We start from the raw sequence: 17,554 nt of genomic DNA, 5'->3' as shown, positions 1-17,554 counted from the left end.
ACTTCAGGAAGAACGTTAGCTATGCTGCAATACAATGCAATAAAATGTGAGATGGCTTTGACATATATATACAACACAATAGTTCATATAGAAATTGCAAGTAGAAAAGCCCCAGATTTGTTTGTTGTCTTTATAAGCTGTGGCCATGGCTCACTAAATTATCTGTGTACCCCAAGAGAGAAAGATGTGCATCTGTTATCACTTTTCCTCCTTAGCATAAAAAATATACCGCACAGACTCTTTTTTTTTTTTTTAAATATATTTTTATTGCAGAATTATAAACCACAGGATACAATTAATCAGCCAGTTCACTCGTGATATCCCCCCGTCCAATAAGAAATCCCAGTCGTACACAGCCATTCAGCCCGCATCCCGGAGGCCGGGCGGCATATTACTTCGTTCAATAGGAAAACATCACGGTGCACGTCCCATAGGGACCATGGTTGAAATGTCGTTTTGCGTATCTGCTTTTACCCCCCCACCCACAACATCACTCCCGTCAGCCAACCCAGTGGTAATCAGTGGTACCGCCCTTGTCGGGACCTGCCCTAGGTGCTATGGGTTGTCACACCTGGCCGCACTACCCAGCCATTCCACACTCCACACAGTACCCACCGTCCTAGTAGATCCAAGGTGCCCTAACGAGCAACCATCTAATGGCTTCCGGCCCACCCCAAACTCCCGTCAACCAGCCCCCCCAAAGCCCCCCCTCCCCTGGCAACTGCTAAGGTGTGTGCCTCGTCCTGTCGAATTGGATGGATCCACTACAGTGCGTGGTACCATACTTGTGTTCGCCCCGCGGTGTCCATCGGCTTAGTCCTCACCATCCTCATCCTCTACCAAAGAATCACGCAAAGCCTGTACCACTAACTCCCATGCACGCGCCGCTTCCAATGCCTTCTCATTCCCCAACTTTACAGCTTGCTTCATCCGGAGCACACTCTCGCAGTCAGACCACCGCAGCAGCTCATTCTTCCATCTACGCAGTGAAGGGCCCCCCCTGGATTTCCAATGCCATGATATTTCCCTCTGCGCCAATATCAGACCCAGGTCTATGAATTTGCTTGTCACCTTGGTATGTTTAGTGTGTGGGAACCAGAGCAGCAGGCACGCCGCCATGTCGAATTCCACCTCCCTGTCAGTCACTTCATTCAGGAGTTCCCCTACCTCCGCCCAATAGGACCCCAGGTGTGAGCACCCCCAAAACAAATGGTCCATGTCCGCTCCCAGAGACGAACACCGTGGGCATCGGGCATCCGGCACCTGAAAGTACCGCTGTAATTTCTCAGGAGTTAAATAAGCCCTGTGAAGCACGTAGAAATGTACCTGCTGGAAGCGCGCATTTCTAGTGCCCTTCCACGTGCGCCGCAGGATGTGGCCCCATGCCGTATCCGGTATGGGTCGGCCTACGCTCACCTCCCATTTAGCCATGAGCCCTTGGAGTGGTTCCAGTCCCTCATTCAGCATCCTATTATGGAGGCACGTCACAGCTTTGAACGTACCAGCCGCCATCACCACATATTGGCACGCCATAGTCGTCGTGGGTTCCATGAGCCCCCCTTTCCAGTGCTTCTGTATGGCAGCCACCACTGCCGCGTGTAGGAGGAATCCCCCATCAGGCAGCCCGAACTGGTCCCGGAGCACTTCGAACGGCGCCAAAGCCCCGTCTATGTACAAGTCGCCCACTACCTGCAGTCCCGCCTCTTCCCAATCCAGCAACGGGGACCAATCTCCCACGTGCGGCAAAGCCGTCAGCATCCCGATCGGGATCTCCGGTGCATAAGGCCGCGATGCCCTCGCTCTCCGAAGGCTCCTCTGCCAGCACAGCCGGAGCGTCCGCTCTTCCATGGTGAGGGCCCGTAACTCGAGCCTCTGTTGCATAATGATGTAGGACAGCACGTGGCGTTGTATCCCCCGATCCCGGTCCTCTTCTGGACCCCGAAACACCCTAGCTACGTTCTGTGTAAGGACCTGCAACTGCGCCGCAAGATAATACAGCTCGAGGTCGGGCACAGCCATGCCCCCCTCTTGCTTGGGGCGAAGTAGCGTGCTCAGGGCCACTCTACGGCGGCCATGCCCCCATAGGAAGCCAATTATCATTGACCGCAGTTCTCTAAATACCCCCTGGGGAATCCAGACAGGCAGCGTTCGGAAATAATAGAGGAAGCGGGGGAGCGCCAACATTTTCAACAGTGCAATCCTGCCCAGAACCGTCAGCGGGAGGGTCGACCAGAAAGACAAGCTGCCCCGCAGTGCACGGACACAGCGACCAATGTTGCCCTCCAATAGGTCCGCAGTCGCGTGGTAGATGCGAACACCCAAATAGGTGATACAAGAGGGCTCCCATACCACACCCAAATCGCTGCCAGGGACTGGCGATCCCGCTCGCAGCGGGAACACACAAGTCTTCGTCCAATTGACCTTAAGGCCCGACAGCCGGCCGAACTCAGACAACAAATCCATCGCCCCGACCAACGCCCCCGAGGTGTCAGCCAGGTACAGGAGCAAGTCATCCGCATATAGCGATATATAATGCCACTGCCCGCCGCTGACTATCCCCGCGTACCGGTCACCTGATCTCGCATGGACCGCCAAGGGTTCCATCGCCAGAGCAAACAATAGGGGGGAGAGAGAGCATCCCTGTCGTGTGCCCCTGCCCACCGGGTATGCCGCAGACACCAGGCCGCCCAAACGCACTCTCGCCGTTGCCGAGGTATATAAGACCCTCGTCCACCTTCGGAACCCCTCGCCCATGCCAAACCTCTCTAACACTCCATCCAGGAAAGACCATTCCAAACTATCAAAGGCCTTCTCGATGTCCACAGACAGGACCGCCGGAGCTCCCTCCCCGTCCAAGATGGCGTCCATTATTCCCACCAGACGGCGGATATTCAGCGCCGTGCTCCTCGTGGGTATAAACCCGGCCTGGTCCTTGTGTACCAGGCCCGTCATATGTGGGGCCAGCCTGGTGGCAAGGATTCGGCTCAGGATCTTATAATCCACCGTCAGCATGGATAGCGGGCGATAAGAACTCACATCCGCGGCATCCCGGCCAGGCTTTAGGAGCGGTACAATTAAGGCCTCCCGCATGGACCCAGGCAATGCCCCCGTCTCGAACGCTTCCGTATATACCACCAGCAGCCTGGGAGCCAAGCTGTCCACATATTGTTGATAAAATTCAATCGGCAGTCCGTCCACCCCGGGCGTCTTGTTGCGGGCCATATGTTTGATGGCCACCCGTATTTCCGTGAGCGTGATCGGGCCACCCAGCTCCTTCGCGTCTTCCTCGTCCAGGACCGGAAGCTGCCTCTCCCCCAGGTATTCCGCGATGTCCTGAACCCCCACTCCCAGCTGACTCTGGTATAATTCCTCATAATACCCCCTAAAACGTTCCAATACCGCAGCCTGGGAGTACACCATTTCTCCCTGCGCATTAGTAATGCTGAGGATCGGGCAGCCCCTAAGTTCCGGGTTAGCTAGTCTGGCCAAGAGGGTACCCACCTTGTCTCTTTCTGCATGTGCCCTGATGATATACTGCCTGTAGTCATAGCACCTTAAACGTTCCGTCTCGGTGGCAACCACTTCCTTCGCTTCCAACAACTGGGCCTGTAAATCTGGCCTAGCCGGCCTGCGGCGCTCCAAGTCCCTCAAAGTTTCTTCCGCTTTCATTAGGTCGTTCAACACAGTCGTGCGAGCATTCGAGAACCTACCCAAACACACCCCTCTCACCACCACTTTCATTGCATCCCATTCAGTGGACCTACTCGCAGCCGTACCCTCATTCACTCCGAAATAACTATCAATGCCTTGCCGAACCGCGTCGCTGAACACAGAGTCCTCAAGCGTCTCCGGCCGAAGCCGCCATGTTGGTATCACTGAGCGCTCTCTCTGCCACTGAATGTGCACTAATAGGGGGTTATGATCGGAGATAGTCCTAGCCAGGTACTCCGCATGGGAAATCAATGGGGCTAGGGATCCACCGCAGAGCACCGAATCAATCCTGACATGCAGATCATGGAGAGCAGAATAAAAGGAATAATCCCTGGCTCCCCTGTGCCGCTCCCTCCAGACATCCAGCAACCCCCATCGTTCCTGCCAGTCCTTCCTGTGCGCGGCCAGCCTGCGCACCGGGGAGTCCACTAGGGGGGGATGGGACCTGTCCAGAGCTACATCCGTGAGCGAATTGAAGTCCCCCCCTAACACTATCGGCCCCGCCAGGAAAGAGGCCAAGGACCCCGAGAGGCTATCAAAGTATCGAGCTTGGTCAGTGTTCGGTGCATAGACACAGCAGAAAACCACATCCCGTCCATATAACCTCCCCTCCACCGCCACAAACCGGCCATCCGGATCCACTACTCGGTTCAGCACTTGAAAGGGTATCCCCGCCCTCACCCAGATCAACACCCCCCTGGCATACGCTGAGTAAGTGGTGCCAAACACCTGGCCCGCCATCTTTTCTGCAAGGCAGCGCACTCTTTTTTGGTGAGATGAGTCTCCTGGAGCATAGCAATCTGAACCCCCCTGCGTACTAGATATGCATGTACTTTGTGACGTTTCACCATAGTCCGCAGCCCCCGGACATTCCACGTCAGGCATTTCAAATTAGGTAATGTCCCCATTCCAACTTCGTACAGTCCGATTCAAATAACGAAGGATCATAGCCCCCCCAATGCAGTTGCCCCCCCCCGAACATTCCCAAAACTGAAACACTTCCCAAACCCCACTCCCCAGGACAGAGCACACGAACCCAATGGCCGCCCCCATCCAAACCTAGAACCAACGTCGCACACTCTTACCCTGTGGTCTCCACCACAGTCGGCCTTAAGGGCCCAAGGGGGGTGAGTCACCGCCGACCCCAGCTAGCGGAGCCCGCGCCCCGCGCCTTCATCCCCTCCGAAGCACACAGCTCCCCCTCCCAGCAACCGGCCCTCCATCAACAGGATACCACCCTACCATGAAGTCTCGATCTAGTCCCAAGTCTATCTCAGCCGCAGAAAATACCATCCGATGTCTGTGGGGTCACTATCGGCCCCTTCGAGCTTTCCGCCTCTGAAAGTTCCTCTCCCGTCCTGCTGCCTTCCCCTCCCGAATCCGTTTCTGCCCGTTCACTGTTCTGTCGCTACCCTGTAATGGCCGCCGTCGCTGCGAGCGCATCCCTCTTCTCCGCCTCCATTTGAGCCTCCCGGTTCTCCCGCTGGCGCCTGTTGCGGGATCTGATGCGTTGTGACTGCCTCACCCGGGGCTGCTTGGGTTGGTCTCGCCTACTTTTATGCGATCTGTCCGTCCCCGCTCTATATGACTCCAGCCATTGCCAAACTTCGTCCGGAGACTGAAAAAAGTGCGTAGAGCCATCCATGATGATCCGCAGCTTAGCCGGGTAGAGCAAGGAGTACTGGATGCCTTCCTCCCTGAGCTCCTTCTTCACCGCGAGGAACGACGCCCTGTTCTTCTGGACCGCTTGAGTGTAATCCGGGAAGATCGTAACCTTACTGTTCTCCACCTCATACGGGCCCGACATCCTGGCCCGCTGGATGAGGAGATCCCGGTCCTTGTAGTGGAGGAGCCGCACCACCATCGGTCGGGGGGGGCGGCCAAGCCCCGGCGGGCGAGCAGGCACCCGGTGAGCTCGCTCCAGGGTGAAAAAAGGAGTAAGCCCCTCCGGCGCTACCATAGTGCGGAACCAGTTCTCCATATAGGCCACCGCATCCTCCCCCTCAATCCGTTCCGGCAGGCCTACGACCCGCACGTTGTTCCGTCTATTGCGGCCTTCGGCATCCTCCGCCCTCCGCTCCAGTGAGTCCAATCGGGCCAAAATGTCCGTGATCCTGTGCTCCGCGGTCACCACCGATGGCTTCAGGTCCAGCAACAGTTGGTCATGGTCCTTGACCCTGTCCGCCAGCTTTGCGTGATCCGCGCGTAGCAGCCCCAGGCCCGTGGCCACTTGGGCAATGTCATTGTGCAATGCTTCCTTGGTGGAGGTGATCGCATCAAGTATGGCATCCAAACGCCGGTTCAGCCGCTGTTCTTGGTCAAGCTCCGGGGAGGGACTCTCGCTCAGCCGAGTTGATGTCGCCGAGTCCCCCTCGCGACTCCCGGGCATCGGCCCTCCGATCGCCGCCATGCCAGGGTGCTGCGTCACAGGTCCAGTCGCCCGTTTTGCGTCGACGCCCGTGTTTCCGTGCCAGTCTCCGGGCACCGGGCAGTGCAATGTCCCCGCCGACGCTCTCAGGAGCAATGGCCAGGTAGACGGGCTCCGTTCCGTCACCCCCCTCCGAAGCCTGAGGGGGAAAGGATGAGTCTTAGGGCGGTGGCCAACGAAGGTCCCCAAGCTCCTGGGTGAATCAGGTCAGTGTCCCCTGGTCTCAGGGCACAGCACAGCCGATCCTAGTGCCTCGGGCAGCCGAGTGCAGGTTCTCTTGCCACTCGGCGACAACTTGGCTCAGGGCTGAAGTTCGGGGCCGTCCGACCTCCTCGCCGCCATTTTCTTCGCACCCTCGGCAACACCTCGGCCGCCTCTTCTCTCGATCTTCTCGGGGCCAGCAGTCCCCCAGCGACTCTCCAATGATGCCCAGCTGTCCCCTTACACTTCAGAGGGCAGGAACGTCGTCTTCGGGTCGCCCAGGGTCCCGAAAACAGGAGAATTAGCGGGATTCCGCGCGGAGCTGCGAGCTCACGCCGCCATCCCGATCGGCGTCCAAGCCACGCCCCTATACCGCACAGACTCCAACAATATACCTGATCAGCCAGTCGATTCCAAAGAAAAGTGCCTAAGAGCAACCATGCTCATTATATCGGATGAGGAAGCCTCACCCACACTTTTGTGGCATGCTTCATCAACAGTTGTGTGTGACACGAGGTAGTTGTGTATAATAATCTGGACCCCTGATGTACCCAGTCTCTCTATCTTGAACTGCCGCTCACTGAGGTTGAGGCCAATCTTATAGAATCATCTTTTCAGGATGGGATGAGGTAGCTGATGATGAAGCGTGCCACAAAAGTGTGGGTGAGACTTCCCCATTCAATGTAATGAGTATTTTTTCTCTTAAGGCCTTTTCTTTACAAAAGACTGGCTGATCAAGCATGTCATCCCATTCTTTGTGTGGTTTCTCAGAACAGATATGGTCTGGTCACAAAGTCCTACACATGCAAGTGCATAGTACTATTCATATAAGCGCATAGCACTACTAATACAAGTGGTGCAGATTTCCTGCTTATTGCAGCTCACAATCCTTATCAGTAATACACCTGGAAAGCGGTGTCAATTGCAGCTTTCCAGACCTACTACTGGCCATGTTGCAGTATTTTTTATTAAACATTCTTTTTTTTCTGCAGTGCAGAATTTTACACTCGGCACAGTTCCAAATTGGGAAGGACAACAACGCAGGGCAGGCGTACATTTTTTTCTCTCTACGGGGAAAACACTTTTCCACTCATATACCCTCTCTAAAATGACTTCACGAAAGGTTGTCCATGACCCTTTTCACCTTGGAGAGGGATTTACTTCCTGAAGCAAGCCCCTAGCTATTCTCCAGATGAGAAAGGGTCAGAGGGGTGCGTGGTGAAGACTAGAAGTGCTTTAATAGCACTCACATTATTTTGACCCCACAAAAAGTGAAAGAAAGAAAGGCAGGAGTGTCTACCACGAGTAGACTACTCACAGGAACTTGGAGGACAGGAAACACAGGAAGAACTCGAACTGTATAAATATGGTGCATTCTGGAAGAGCAAGACCCGGAGAAATGCAAGCACGCGATTTGATGTGTGATAAATTAGGAGCTGAGTCAGCATTTTATGAGTCAGCTGTATTTGTTCCACTTCATGTCTCATAAGCAGTAATTGATGCTATAAAATGAGAGTGCCGCATTTTTGCTGGCTATGAAATGTTCCCAAAAGCAAACCCCCTGGTGTTTGAGCGTCAGCAGGAGTGGGGAGCATATGATCAAACGAACTAGCCCTGAACTGCAAAACCACCCAGCGAAATGTCTGCAGATCACAGAATTTGCCTCAGTCCTTTACCAGAAGTGTAGTTAGAAGGCTACTGTATATATATATGTGTCTGTATGCATGTGGTATTTAAATAGCACCAACCCAATCCATATTGCTTATAGTCACTTATAGGGTGTATGCATGAGTGCTGTATCAAGGGTTTCACCCACTTATGGTTGCTGTATTTTTGAAGTGGTTAAAAATATAACTTCATTTTTGTAATCAAAAGTCTGGACGGGCATGAGGGCTAGGTGTCCAACCCATAATCACACCTATGCAAGATAGGGCGATGCCAGTCGAGGAGCACTGCTCACTTCTTTGCAAGAAAACAGTGAAATGGAAGCGTGCATTACAAATTCGAATTCTGGATTCCAATCCAATCCAAAAATTCTTTATTTCGACCATTTAGGCCATAAAAGATGCATATAAAAACATACATTACAAAAAGATACATGATATATTAAGACATTATAATAAAAGATGCTTTGAAAGAGTAGATAAAAGCAAAAATCATTCCCAGTTGGTTATCAAATGATACATTGGCAATACGGCTATATGGCAGATCCAAACTTCGGTAATCAGGCTTTTAGTAATTTCCTCCTAATGTGCCACATGGCCATTAGAAATTTTGCAACAGCAAATACTATATGAGGGGAAGTATTTGTTTTCATTCTTCTGGATTCACTCGAAGAACAAAATCTACTTCCACAAAAGATGCATATTTTAAGAAGTGTGTAGGAAAGAGTTTGCGGATGCCTGACTTATAGACCGCTGGGTACTGGAGGGACGGAAATTACAAACTGTTGCACTATCTTCTTGGGCACCATGGATGACCCCCAGTTTTTCGATGGACTCTTCTTGCCATGTAACCAAAATGTCACTATTTCACATTATTTGTTGTGATTGTGTCCTCACTGATGGGTCTAGGAGCCTTTTCTCGTTCATCCTTGGATCTCTTTTCTGTCCTCAATTTCTTACCACAGAACTATATGTCCTGGGCTTCCCTCTTAAGTTCACCATCAGTCTAGCTTTGAAGTATCATTGGGGAAACAGAACTGCTATACGCTCACAGCCTGGTATAACAAGGTCCCTTATGCCCTCTCTTCTGAACCCCTATTCAGTTAACCTTCCCTCAGTACTTTTCCTGCCCTTTCTTTTCATGTTTTTTAAATCCCTTTTCTATTGCTCTTTATCTCTTTATAGGGTGACCGATATTGAGAAGCAAAAACAGGGACTAAAGCCTTTAATCTTACTGGTGTGTCCTGTTTTTTGCATTGATGTATGAATGTATGTATATATATGTATTTGTATGTGTATATATATATATATATGTGTGTGTTTTTGCTGAGTTACCCCTTTTTTTTGGTCGGAACACCCAGGACTACTCCATTTCACAAGGTAGGTATGCAGGCACTATTTCCCTTATAGCCGACGCGTTTCTGGTGATAGACGCCCTTCATCATGGGCAGGGTGGAGCAAATGACGGCAAGCCAAGCACTAAACAAGCGTAATCCCTCTTTTATATCAATTATTCAACCTGTTGATTACACCCAAAGACTTCTGGGACTGGTAGTACTGTAATTAGAACCCAAATGGGCGCAGTCACAAAGTCACTCCCTCAAACAATCACAGGGAAAACCATGTCCTGCAACCACCCAGTGTCATTACCCGGCACCTCCTGTTCAACACCAGCTGCACGATCAGACAGCCGGCGGACCCTCGAGACTGCGAAGGTGGGACTCCTCGTGAACAAGCACTTCAAAACCCCATCAGGGGTAGCAAGCGCTAAATAAATACAAACCTCTTTCCCTCTTCTATCCCGCCACCTACCCTTCTCTATCCAAATAACTGAATAACATATCCACCACTCAAATTACTTCATATTTCACTATACTAATTTTCAACACTAATCCTTTATGGGTTCTGGAGTAGCGTACTACTCGCCAGAAAAGAGCTTCAGCACCCAACAGGGGTAACAGGTGCTATATGAATTCAAACCTTTCTTCCCTTTCTATCCTTCCGCTATCCTACTCACTCCAAATAACTGACTAATATCCACCACTCAAATTACTTTCATATTAAACCATACACCAATCCTTTATGGGTTTCCGGAATAGCGTGCTTCAACACTGCATCAGGGGTCACAAGCACTATATAAATACAAACCTTTTTTCCTCTTCTATCCTTCTGCTATCCTTCCGAATCCCAATAACTGACTAACCTATCCACCACTTACAATGTACTTGCATGTTTCACTATACTAATTCAACACTTATCCTTTATGGGTCCCGGAGTAGCGTGCTACTTGCCAAAAAAGCGATTTGACGCCTTGTATGGGGTAGTAATCACTATACAAATGCAATTACAATATAATACGATTACAATCTATGGCTTTGTGCCCCCTCCACCCTTCCCCCTCCCCGGGCCAGCCCCTGCACAAGAAAGGAGCAGCGTCCGCGCGGGCCGGCTCCTGCTATCTACTGAGATGCCCACCCTCAGAAGACAGCTGTTTGCTTTTGTATGGCAGAATCTGTGACAGCTCCCGCCACGCAAAAGTGAACACTCCGCTTCAAGCAAGCGGTAGCTGTCAAACCGCTCCTGCATGCTGGAAGTGCAGTTTTCATCTCTTTCCCTACCCTCAGGCATGCGGCCGCAGGAGATGGGCTGCCGGCTGGGACTGCGGGCCCTTGAGGCTCCCCCGCGGTCCCCACCATGCACACTGGATGCCCTCGGTTGGGGCTAGGGCACCCAGGCAGGTGTGGCCAGGCCCCAGGGGATAGGGTCCCCGGGCTGAAATCAGAGTGGTTGTGTGTGTATTTGTATGGGTCTGTCAATGGGTATGAGAGTGGGTGTATGAGAGTTGGTATAGGGGTGTGAGTGGGAGTGTGAATGTTTCTGTGAATAAAGTCATCAGTGATATGATTATTCCCAAGGCTCCACGCTCTGTGTATGACGCCAGATTTCTGCTACAACATATGTATGTATAGGTTTTTAAAAGCAAAGCCCCATCTTCATTGATGACGAGGCAGTTGACAGTGCTAATTCCACTGGATGGCGAGATGTTGATCTGCCGTCCTTTGCCTTTCCCGACAGGATACATGACACCTTGAAACCGCGTCCGGGCTTCGAGAACGCCTGGCACGGAGGGGAGGGTTGGCAGGTTTGCAACACCTCTTGAAGAATCCGAGGAGGGCTTTGAACATTGTCCAGACTCCACCCATCAATGAAGGCATAATGCACATTGCACATCCCCGTTCGTGACACGTGCCACAATCAAATTGCATAAGAAAGATCCTGCATGATGTTTTCCCGCCATTCGCATTGCTCCTGGCCAGTTTCTCCCCAGTGACTTCCTTCCAGACACTCCCTCTCGACAGAATATCCGTGCTTATGCACCTGTTCGCTGAGTTGCGCCCTCGTTTTGCTTTCATACTTGAATGGCACATCACATCATAAGGTGGTGTCTGATCGCAGCGGGGCCTGGCCAACGGAGGAAGCGCGTGACTTCCCGACAGGCCCCGGCTGTGAAAGTCCCAGAGGCCGGGGCGCCGTCCAGTGCCAGCCACAGCAGGGTCGGATTGGGATCACAATTCGGCCCGGGCACTGACGAAAAAAGTGGCCCACATTCAAGGGGCGTGGCCCATATTGAATGGGCGTGGCCCACATTCAAGGGGCGTGCCCTTTCATGAAACACCATTTGCACAGACAAGGAATGAAAGTGGGAGGATACTGTTCTTGCACACGACACACAGGGCCAAGGTGACAATGGCCTACATGCTGAGCAACTAAAAAAAGTAGCAAGGCCCCTTTTTGTCACAAAATTATTCCAGCCCTCCAGCACCGGAGCACCTGAAAAGCAGCAAAGCCCCTGCTATTACTAACCTACTCAGCCCTCCCCAGACCTTCAGCTCAGGAGCACATGAACAGAGGTAAGGCCCCTGCAATTAGTAAATTAATCAACCCTCCAGGCCTCGGGAAAATGTCCTGGCAGGGGAGCACAAAACACAGCTTTCTGGGTCATCCAAGGTAGCCAGGTAGCCAGGGGGAGACTGAGGTGAAGCTGGTGCATGGGAAGTGCCTTCCCAGTGTGGTCTGGCAGTTTGAGTATTTACCATTTACTGTATGTTATGTTATGTTATGTTATTGGCTTTTATACCGCGCACAGCTGCCCCAGCAAAGGGGCGTCCTGGCGCCAAGAAAGGTCAACACAACATCACACAGCGCATAAAGGGAGATCAGAAACATAAGTTAAAAAGAAAAGTTTTGATGGCACGTCTGAATTGCAGTAAATCCTCCATAGCTCGGGTTTCACTGGGAAGAGAGTTCCACAGTTTGGCCGCCACTACCCTGAAGGAGCGGCCACCCATCCTGCACAGCAAAAAACGTGGAACCACAGACAAATTCTGACCCATCGATCTCAAGGATCGAGAAGGAACATAAGGGGTCAGTAAATTCGTCAAGATCGGTGGAGCCATACCTTTCAAAATTTTAAAAGCTAGGCAAAGCACCTTAAACTCGATCCGACGAGCGACAGGCAGCCAATGGAGTGATTGCAGTGCTCTAGACGTCGGGCAACGACGGGGCAATCCCAGAACCGCTCTTGCGGCCGCATTCTGCACACGTTGCAGCCGCATGAGTTCTGCCTTGTTCGCACCTGCAAGTAAAACACTGGCATAGTCTATCCTGGATAGGATCGAGGCCTGGACTACCAGCTGTCTAGTGGCGGCGTCAAAAAATTTGAGCACCGGCCTGATACCCCTAAGTATGCCAAAACAGGAGGCAGCCACCCTCTTAGTTTGGCAGATGAAGCTCAGTGTAGGGTCCAACCATACCCCGAGGTTTTTTATCTCTATGGCAGGAGAGGGTATCGTTCCTAACTCAGGGGGCCACCAGTTGTCGTTCCACCATCCAGGTTGCTTTCCCACCACCATCACCTCAGTCTTCTTTGCGTTCAGTTGGAGACAATTTAAGTTCATCCAATTTGCCACCGCACGTAGCCCCTCACAGAAATTGCGGGCGTCCACAGCTGAGTCTCCACTTAGTGTGACCGCCAGCTGCGTGTCATCCGCATAGGACACCATTGTCAGGCCCCAGCGTTTGACTACCGCAGCCAGCGGACTCACGTATAGGTTAAAAAGAGTGGGGCTCAAGGATGAGCCCTGTGGGACTCCCAAGGTGAGCGGGTGGGAGGTGGATTTGCCAGGTGGTATCGCTACCTGAAAGGATCTGTTGGTAAGGAAGGAGCGGAACCACCCTAGCGCCGTGCCCCTAACCCCAGCTTCCACTAACCTCCGCAAAAGTATCTCGTGGGACACCGTATCGAAGGCGGCACTCAGGTCTAACAACAGGAGTGCCGCTGTTCGTCCGGTGTCCAGCACGGAGCGCAGATGTTCAACCATGTATAACAAGGCGGTCTCCGTGCTGTGGCCTGCACGAAATCCATTTTGCGTGGGATCCAGGATGTTAGCTTTGGCAAGATGGTCGGCCAGGATCCTATTCACGTGGGCTTCGGTGATTTTAGCAGGCCACGGTAGCAGAGAAATGGGGCGATAGTTTTCAGGTTTTACAGGATCTAGGGTAGGCTTTTTTAGGATGGGAGTAACTACCGCTTGCTTCCACTTGGTGGGCACCACCCCTGAAGTCAAAGACGTGTTAATAAGGGCCAGCAAGGGCTGTAGTATTACCCTTGTACCTGTGTATGGTACCCTTTTGTAACTTGCACAAGTCACTTTTCTCTTGTAGCACACTGTTTGCTACCTCTCACTTTTGCTTGCTTTAGATACTTGCACAAGTGCCACCATTGCCTACGTTACGTTTGTTCTTGTGCTGGAGTGTCTGCCATTAATTGCAGTATTATACCTCTACTTGTATTTTTTACGCTTTTGTAACCTGCACACATATCTCTTTTTCCTCCTGTAATGTATCGTTTGCTCCTCTTGTATTTTGGTTGCTCACTATTGTCACTTTTGATTCATGTAACTTAACGCTTGCTTTTGTAATTTGTCCACTTATAATTTTCTCCTCATGTATTATTGCTGTTCCTAGTGTGAAGCGCTCTGACACCTTCGGGTAAAGTCTGCGCTATATAAAATCGCATAAATAAATAAATAAAACAAAAAAATTCCAAACATCACCAGGCCCCCACAGCAAGCCCCATTCTTCCTCGCCCACTATGCCCTGAATGTGAAGGGCTGTGGGCGAGGTGTTAAGACTAACACCGTTTCTGGGCTGCATGGGCGCCAGGGGGCCGAGGTGCAAATGGCTCAAAGGCCTGAGAAACACCTGGCCCCCAGGGAGGCCGATTATTGCAAACAATCACCCCTCCCCAGCCCAGCCTCAGCTTGATTGCTTGGCAGGGCAGGGGTGAAGGAGAGCCCAGAGCTAACAATCGCTGTCTGGCCGCACAGCGAGGCTGCTTTCATTTTCTCAGTCTCTGTCTCTGTGCACTCTATGGGCCGTTTTTTTTTCTCCCCTTTCCTAGTCCACTCTCTGTGGACTGGGACAGGGGAGAAAAAAACGGCCCACAGAGGGCACTGAGGCACCGGCCCTTCGGCCCATTCCCGAATGCCCGCCTTGCCAATCCGCCCCTGAGCCACAGGTCCACCCGTGCACCCTCGGCGGGCACCTGGCATGCGCATGAACGTGATGTTATAATCTCTTGTGAGCCACATCAAAGACATTGTTATCGCTGCACGTTGAGAGCCGCGATTATCGCATTACAGAGGTAGAGCCCGGAATCTAAATTGAGTTTATTGCAGCAGATTTTGATAGAGATCCTAAAACTTTTTGTTTCGACGTTGCTGCAGGGGCGCAGCCTCTATCCGACACTGCAGCAGTGTGCACCCTTGCTTTGTTTAAGTTTTGCTTCCAGTAAAAGCTCTTCCCTGTGTCCACAAATGATCCCGCACCAAACAGAAATAAAGTCTTGTGGTTTTCCGGTTTACTGTAGGCGTGGCGGCGCTGGCAGCTGTGTGGTGTTACCGGCAGGGCAGGAGCTCTTGTGCCAGAGGGCATGGACTTTATAGGCAATCCGTGTGCCAAGGTAGGGCCTTCCTCTTCCGATCACAAACTGTTTGCTCCTCATCACACTGTTTGGTCACGTCAACTACGCAGGGACCCTTGGGCATTCGGTCTTTTCCTCTGTTTATTCATCTCTCTCGCTTGTTTTGAGCCACAAAGTCTGACGTTTGGTCACAGCAGCGAGTGCCGGTGCTCCGCGCCCTATATTCCTGCACAAATTAAGCAGTGGTTAGCAATATTTTAATAGCACAAACCAGACCCCAAATATCCCAGTGTGCTTTAGTAATGTCACCAGTATATACAAATAGGAAGAAATGAACACACATATCTGGAAGTCACAGAGACATAACAACACATTAGAAAATATACATATGGACATTATCAGATCACATTAAGGAATCCAGGTAGAAACAAGATTTCAATAGATGGGTACACGGCCAACATTTCAAATTGATGGCAAAAAACACAGAGATTTCAGATTTTTGTTTTTGTTTTGAAAAATCCAAAGAAAGGGTTTATCTAGTGCGGGTGAAATCGCGTTCCAGATCTTAGGAGTCCTCCTGAGAAGGATGAAGAGGTTTCTTTGCTTTCTGAGGGCAGGTCATTCCTGACAGGAGCAAAGACCTCCTGAATGAATGGAATTCAGTGTCAGATGGGTAGTGGTGCCTAGAGTGAAGGGCTTTGTGCACAGTACAACACATTTGCAGGTACTCCTGGCTCCCACTGGAAGCCGCTGTGAGGTGATAAGAATCCTGGTATCCATAACCGCCAACAGTTCAGGAAACAGAGACCTGTGCATCTCACTGTGATCTTGTACATTCCCTGCGCAATCGCATCAACCAGTATCAGAACACGACTCCTCCTGACTCCCGATAGTAACAGCTCCTCTTTTCTTGCAACAGCCAAGCCTGGTGATGAACTGAAAGTTGAGCAGGCAGTGAAAGACTTCAGATCCCTGAGTTTACCCATCATGAGAACCTCCGGCTCCACATCGCCATTCATCTTTAATCCCGCGCTGGACAGGCCCGAACCCACATCACTCCGACGAGAAAGTATCGACATTCTGGTAAGTCTTGGTGCTTTCATTCTTCTGTTCACAAAGAGTACAAGTGCTATGAATCAAGCAGTTCTTCCTTTTACTTCTACAGCATCTGCTGGATATTGATTGGCTCTTGTGGTATCATGTGTGGGCATTTTGTAATTCTATGGTTCATAAATGGTTAAATGTATATCCACCACATTGATAGTACTCAGATGCTGATCAACGAGGAGAAACTTGCCGGCCTACAATTGCCCATAGACTGCAAGAATTCTGATTGGCTCTTTGTTTAAAAAAATATGAACAAATGAGGGTGAAAACGATTTATAACCCACCTTATCTATGGAGTGCATAACAATGTTGTTTATGGTCATTATGATTCCTGGACTGAGATTTATGCCAGGTGTCCGAAACAATTACCATTGCAGTGAACATCTACAGTAGACAACATTAAACATACGTTTACAGCAAGGCTGGAATTTGGAAATTAATAGTGTATTTCAAAATGTGGCTATAATGCAAAACTGCAAAAAAAGAGGAAAAGGAGAAGAAATTAAGGCTGTAAATACATGCAATGAAAGTTAGTTGTCTTACATTTGTACATCCCAACATCTGGATTGTGGATCAGCAGGGCTTGCAATGTGCTGTTGACAGTCATACAATATCACAGAATCTGCCACATCTCTTTGTTTCTTCATTAAAGTTACATAACTTGCGGCTTTTTGAAATTGCGGCTTTTTAGGTTGCTTGACTCTGCCTGTTCTTGAAGGCAGATATATTTGCTGTACTAGTTACTAACATGCTATGCTTGCAAAGTGACATCTTGGACACAGAAGAGAACTATTGTCCTATGTTGAGAATCTAGAAGCATGCATGGATTACTTGTTCACGATTGTGCCTGCTATAATTATGCCAAGATCTGTATTACATTTGTTGGTCCTTAGAAGACATACAATACAAACCATTATGTCTGCAAATCCTCACCTCTTATCTCAACTTCATGCTTTGACACTGAGGCAGGACGTCAAGAAGTCATGTCGTCAATCTCAACCATCCACCATCACAGAGCGTATGATTGAAATACATTAGAAAACTTGTCATCTTTCATCCTTGTCGCTTTTGGCTCCAAAGCAAAGTTTTGGGGACACTCTTTCTCCTGGTTGTTGAATTTATCTTCTGCTTGGTTTAGTGTAGTATATAATAGACTCAGACCAGGTTCTTTACTTTAAAGTTGTGTTAGATGATGGCCTCCTGGTTAGTTATGAGATAATTTGCACTGCCTTCTCTTATGGAACTGATTGGAAAAGGTCAACATTCTGCTAGAACACATCCTTTAGATTAGGCACTCAGTCGTCCTAGCAATGGACTGGGGCTTCTTGTGTTTTGGGGTCTGACCAGTGATTGTTGATTGTTGATTATTATGGTTTTCAGGACTTTGGCAGCTGAAGTGTCTCGTGTGGCTCAGGGGCAGCTTTCTCTAATATGTGGTTCCATTTAGACATAACCGAC

At 50.5% G+C, this 17,554-nt stretch overlaps 1 protein-coding gene across 3 annotated transcripts in view; it reads left to right on the top strand.

Annotated features, from left to right (window-relative positions):
- PLEKHG5 (pleckstrin homology and RhoGEF domain containing G5) overlaps positions 1-17,554 on the top strand; it is a 575,902-nt gene that overhangs the window by 398,247 nt on the left and 160,101 nt on the right. For all 3 annotated transcript variants that reach the window (XM_086921583.1, XM_086921584.1, XM_086921585.1), the window contains exon 7: positions 15,909-16,072. In XM_086921583.1, coding sequence (XP_086777709.1) covers positions 15,909-16,072 — 164 coding nt within the window. The remainder of the gene's footprint in view (positions 1-15,908; positions 16,073-17,554) is intronic.

The sequence above is a fragment of the Lissotriton vulgaris genome, chromosome 5 (genome assembly GCF_964263255.1).
Source record: "Lissotriton vulgaris chromosome 5, aLisVul1.2, whole genome shotgun sequence".
NCBI lineage: Eukaryota > Metazoa > Chordata > Amphibia > Caudata > Salamandridae > Lissotriton > Lissotriton vulgaris.
The sequence above is the reverse complement of the archived record's forward strand: the minus strand, read 5'-3'. Positions and strand labels throughout refer to the sequence as shown.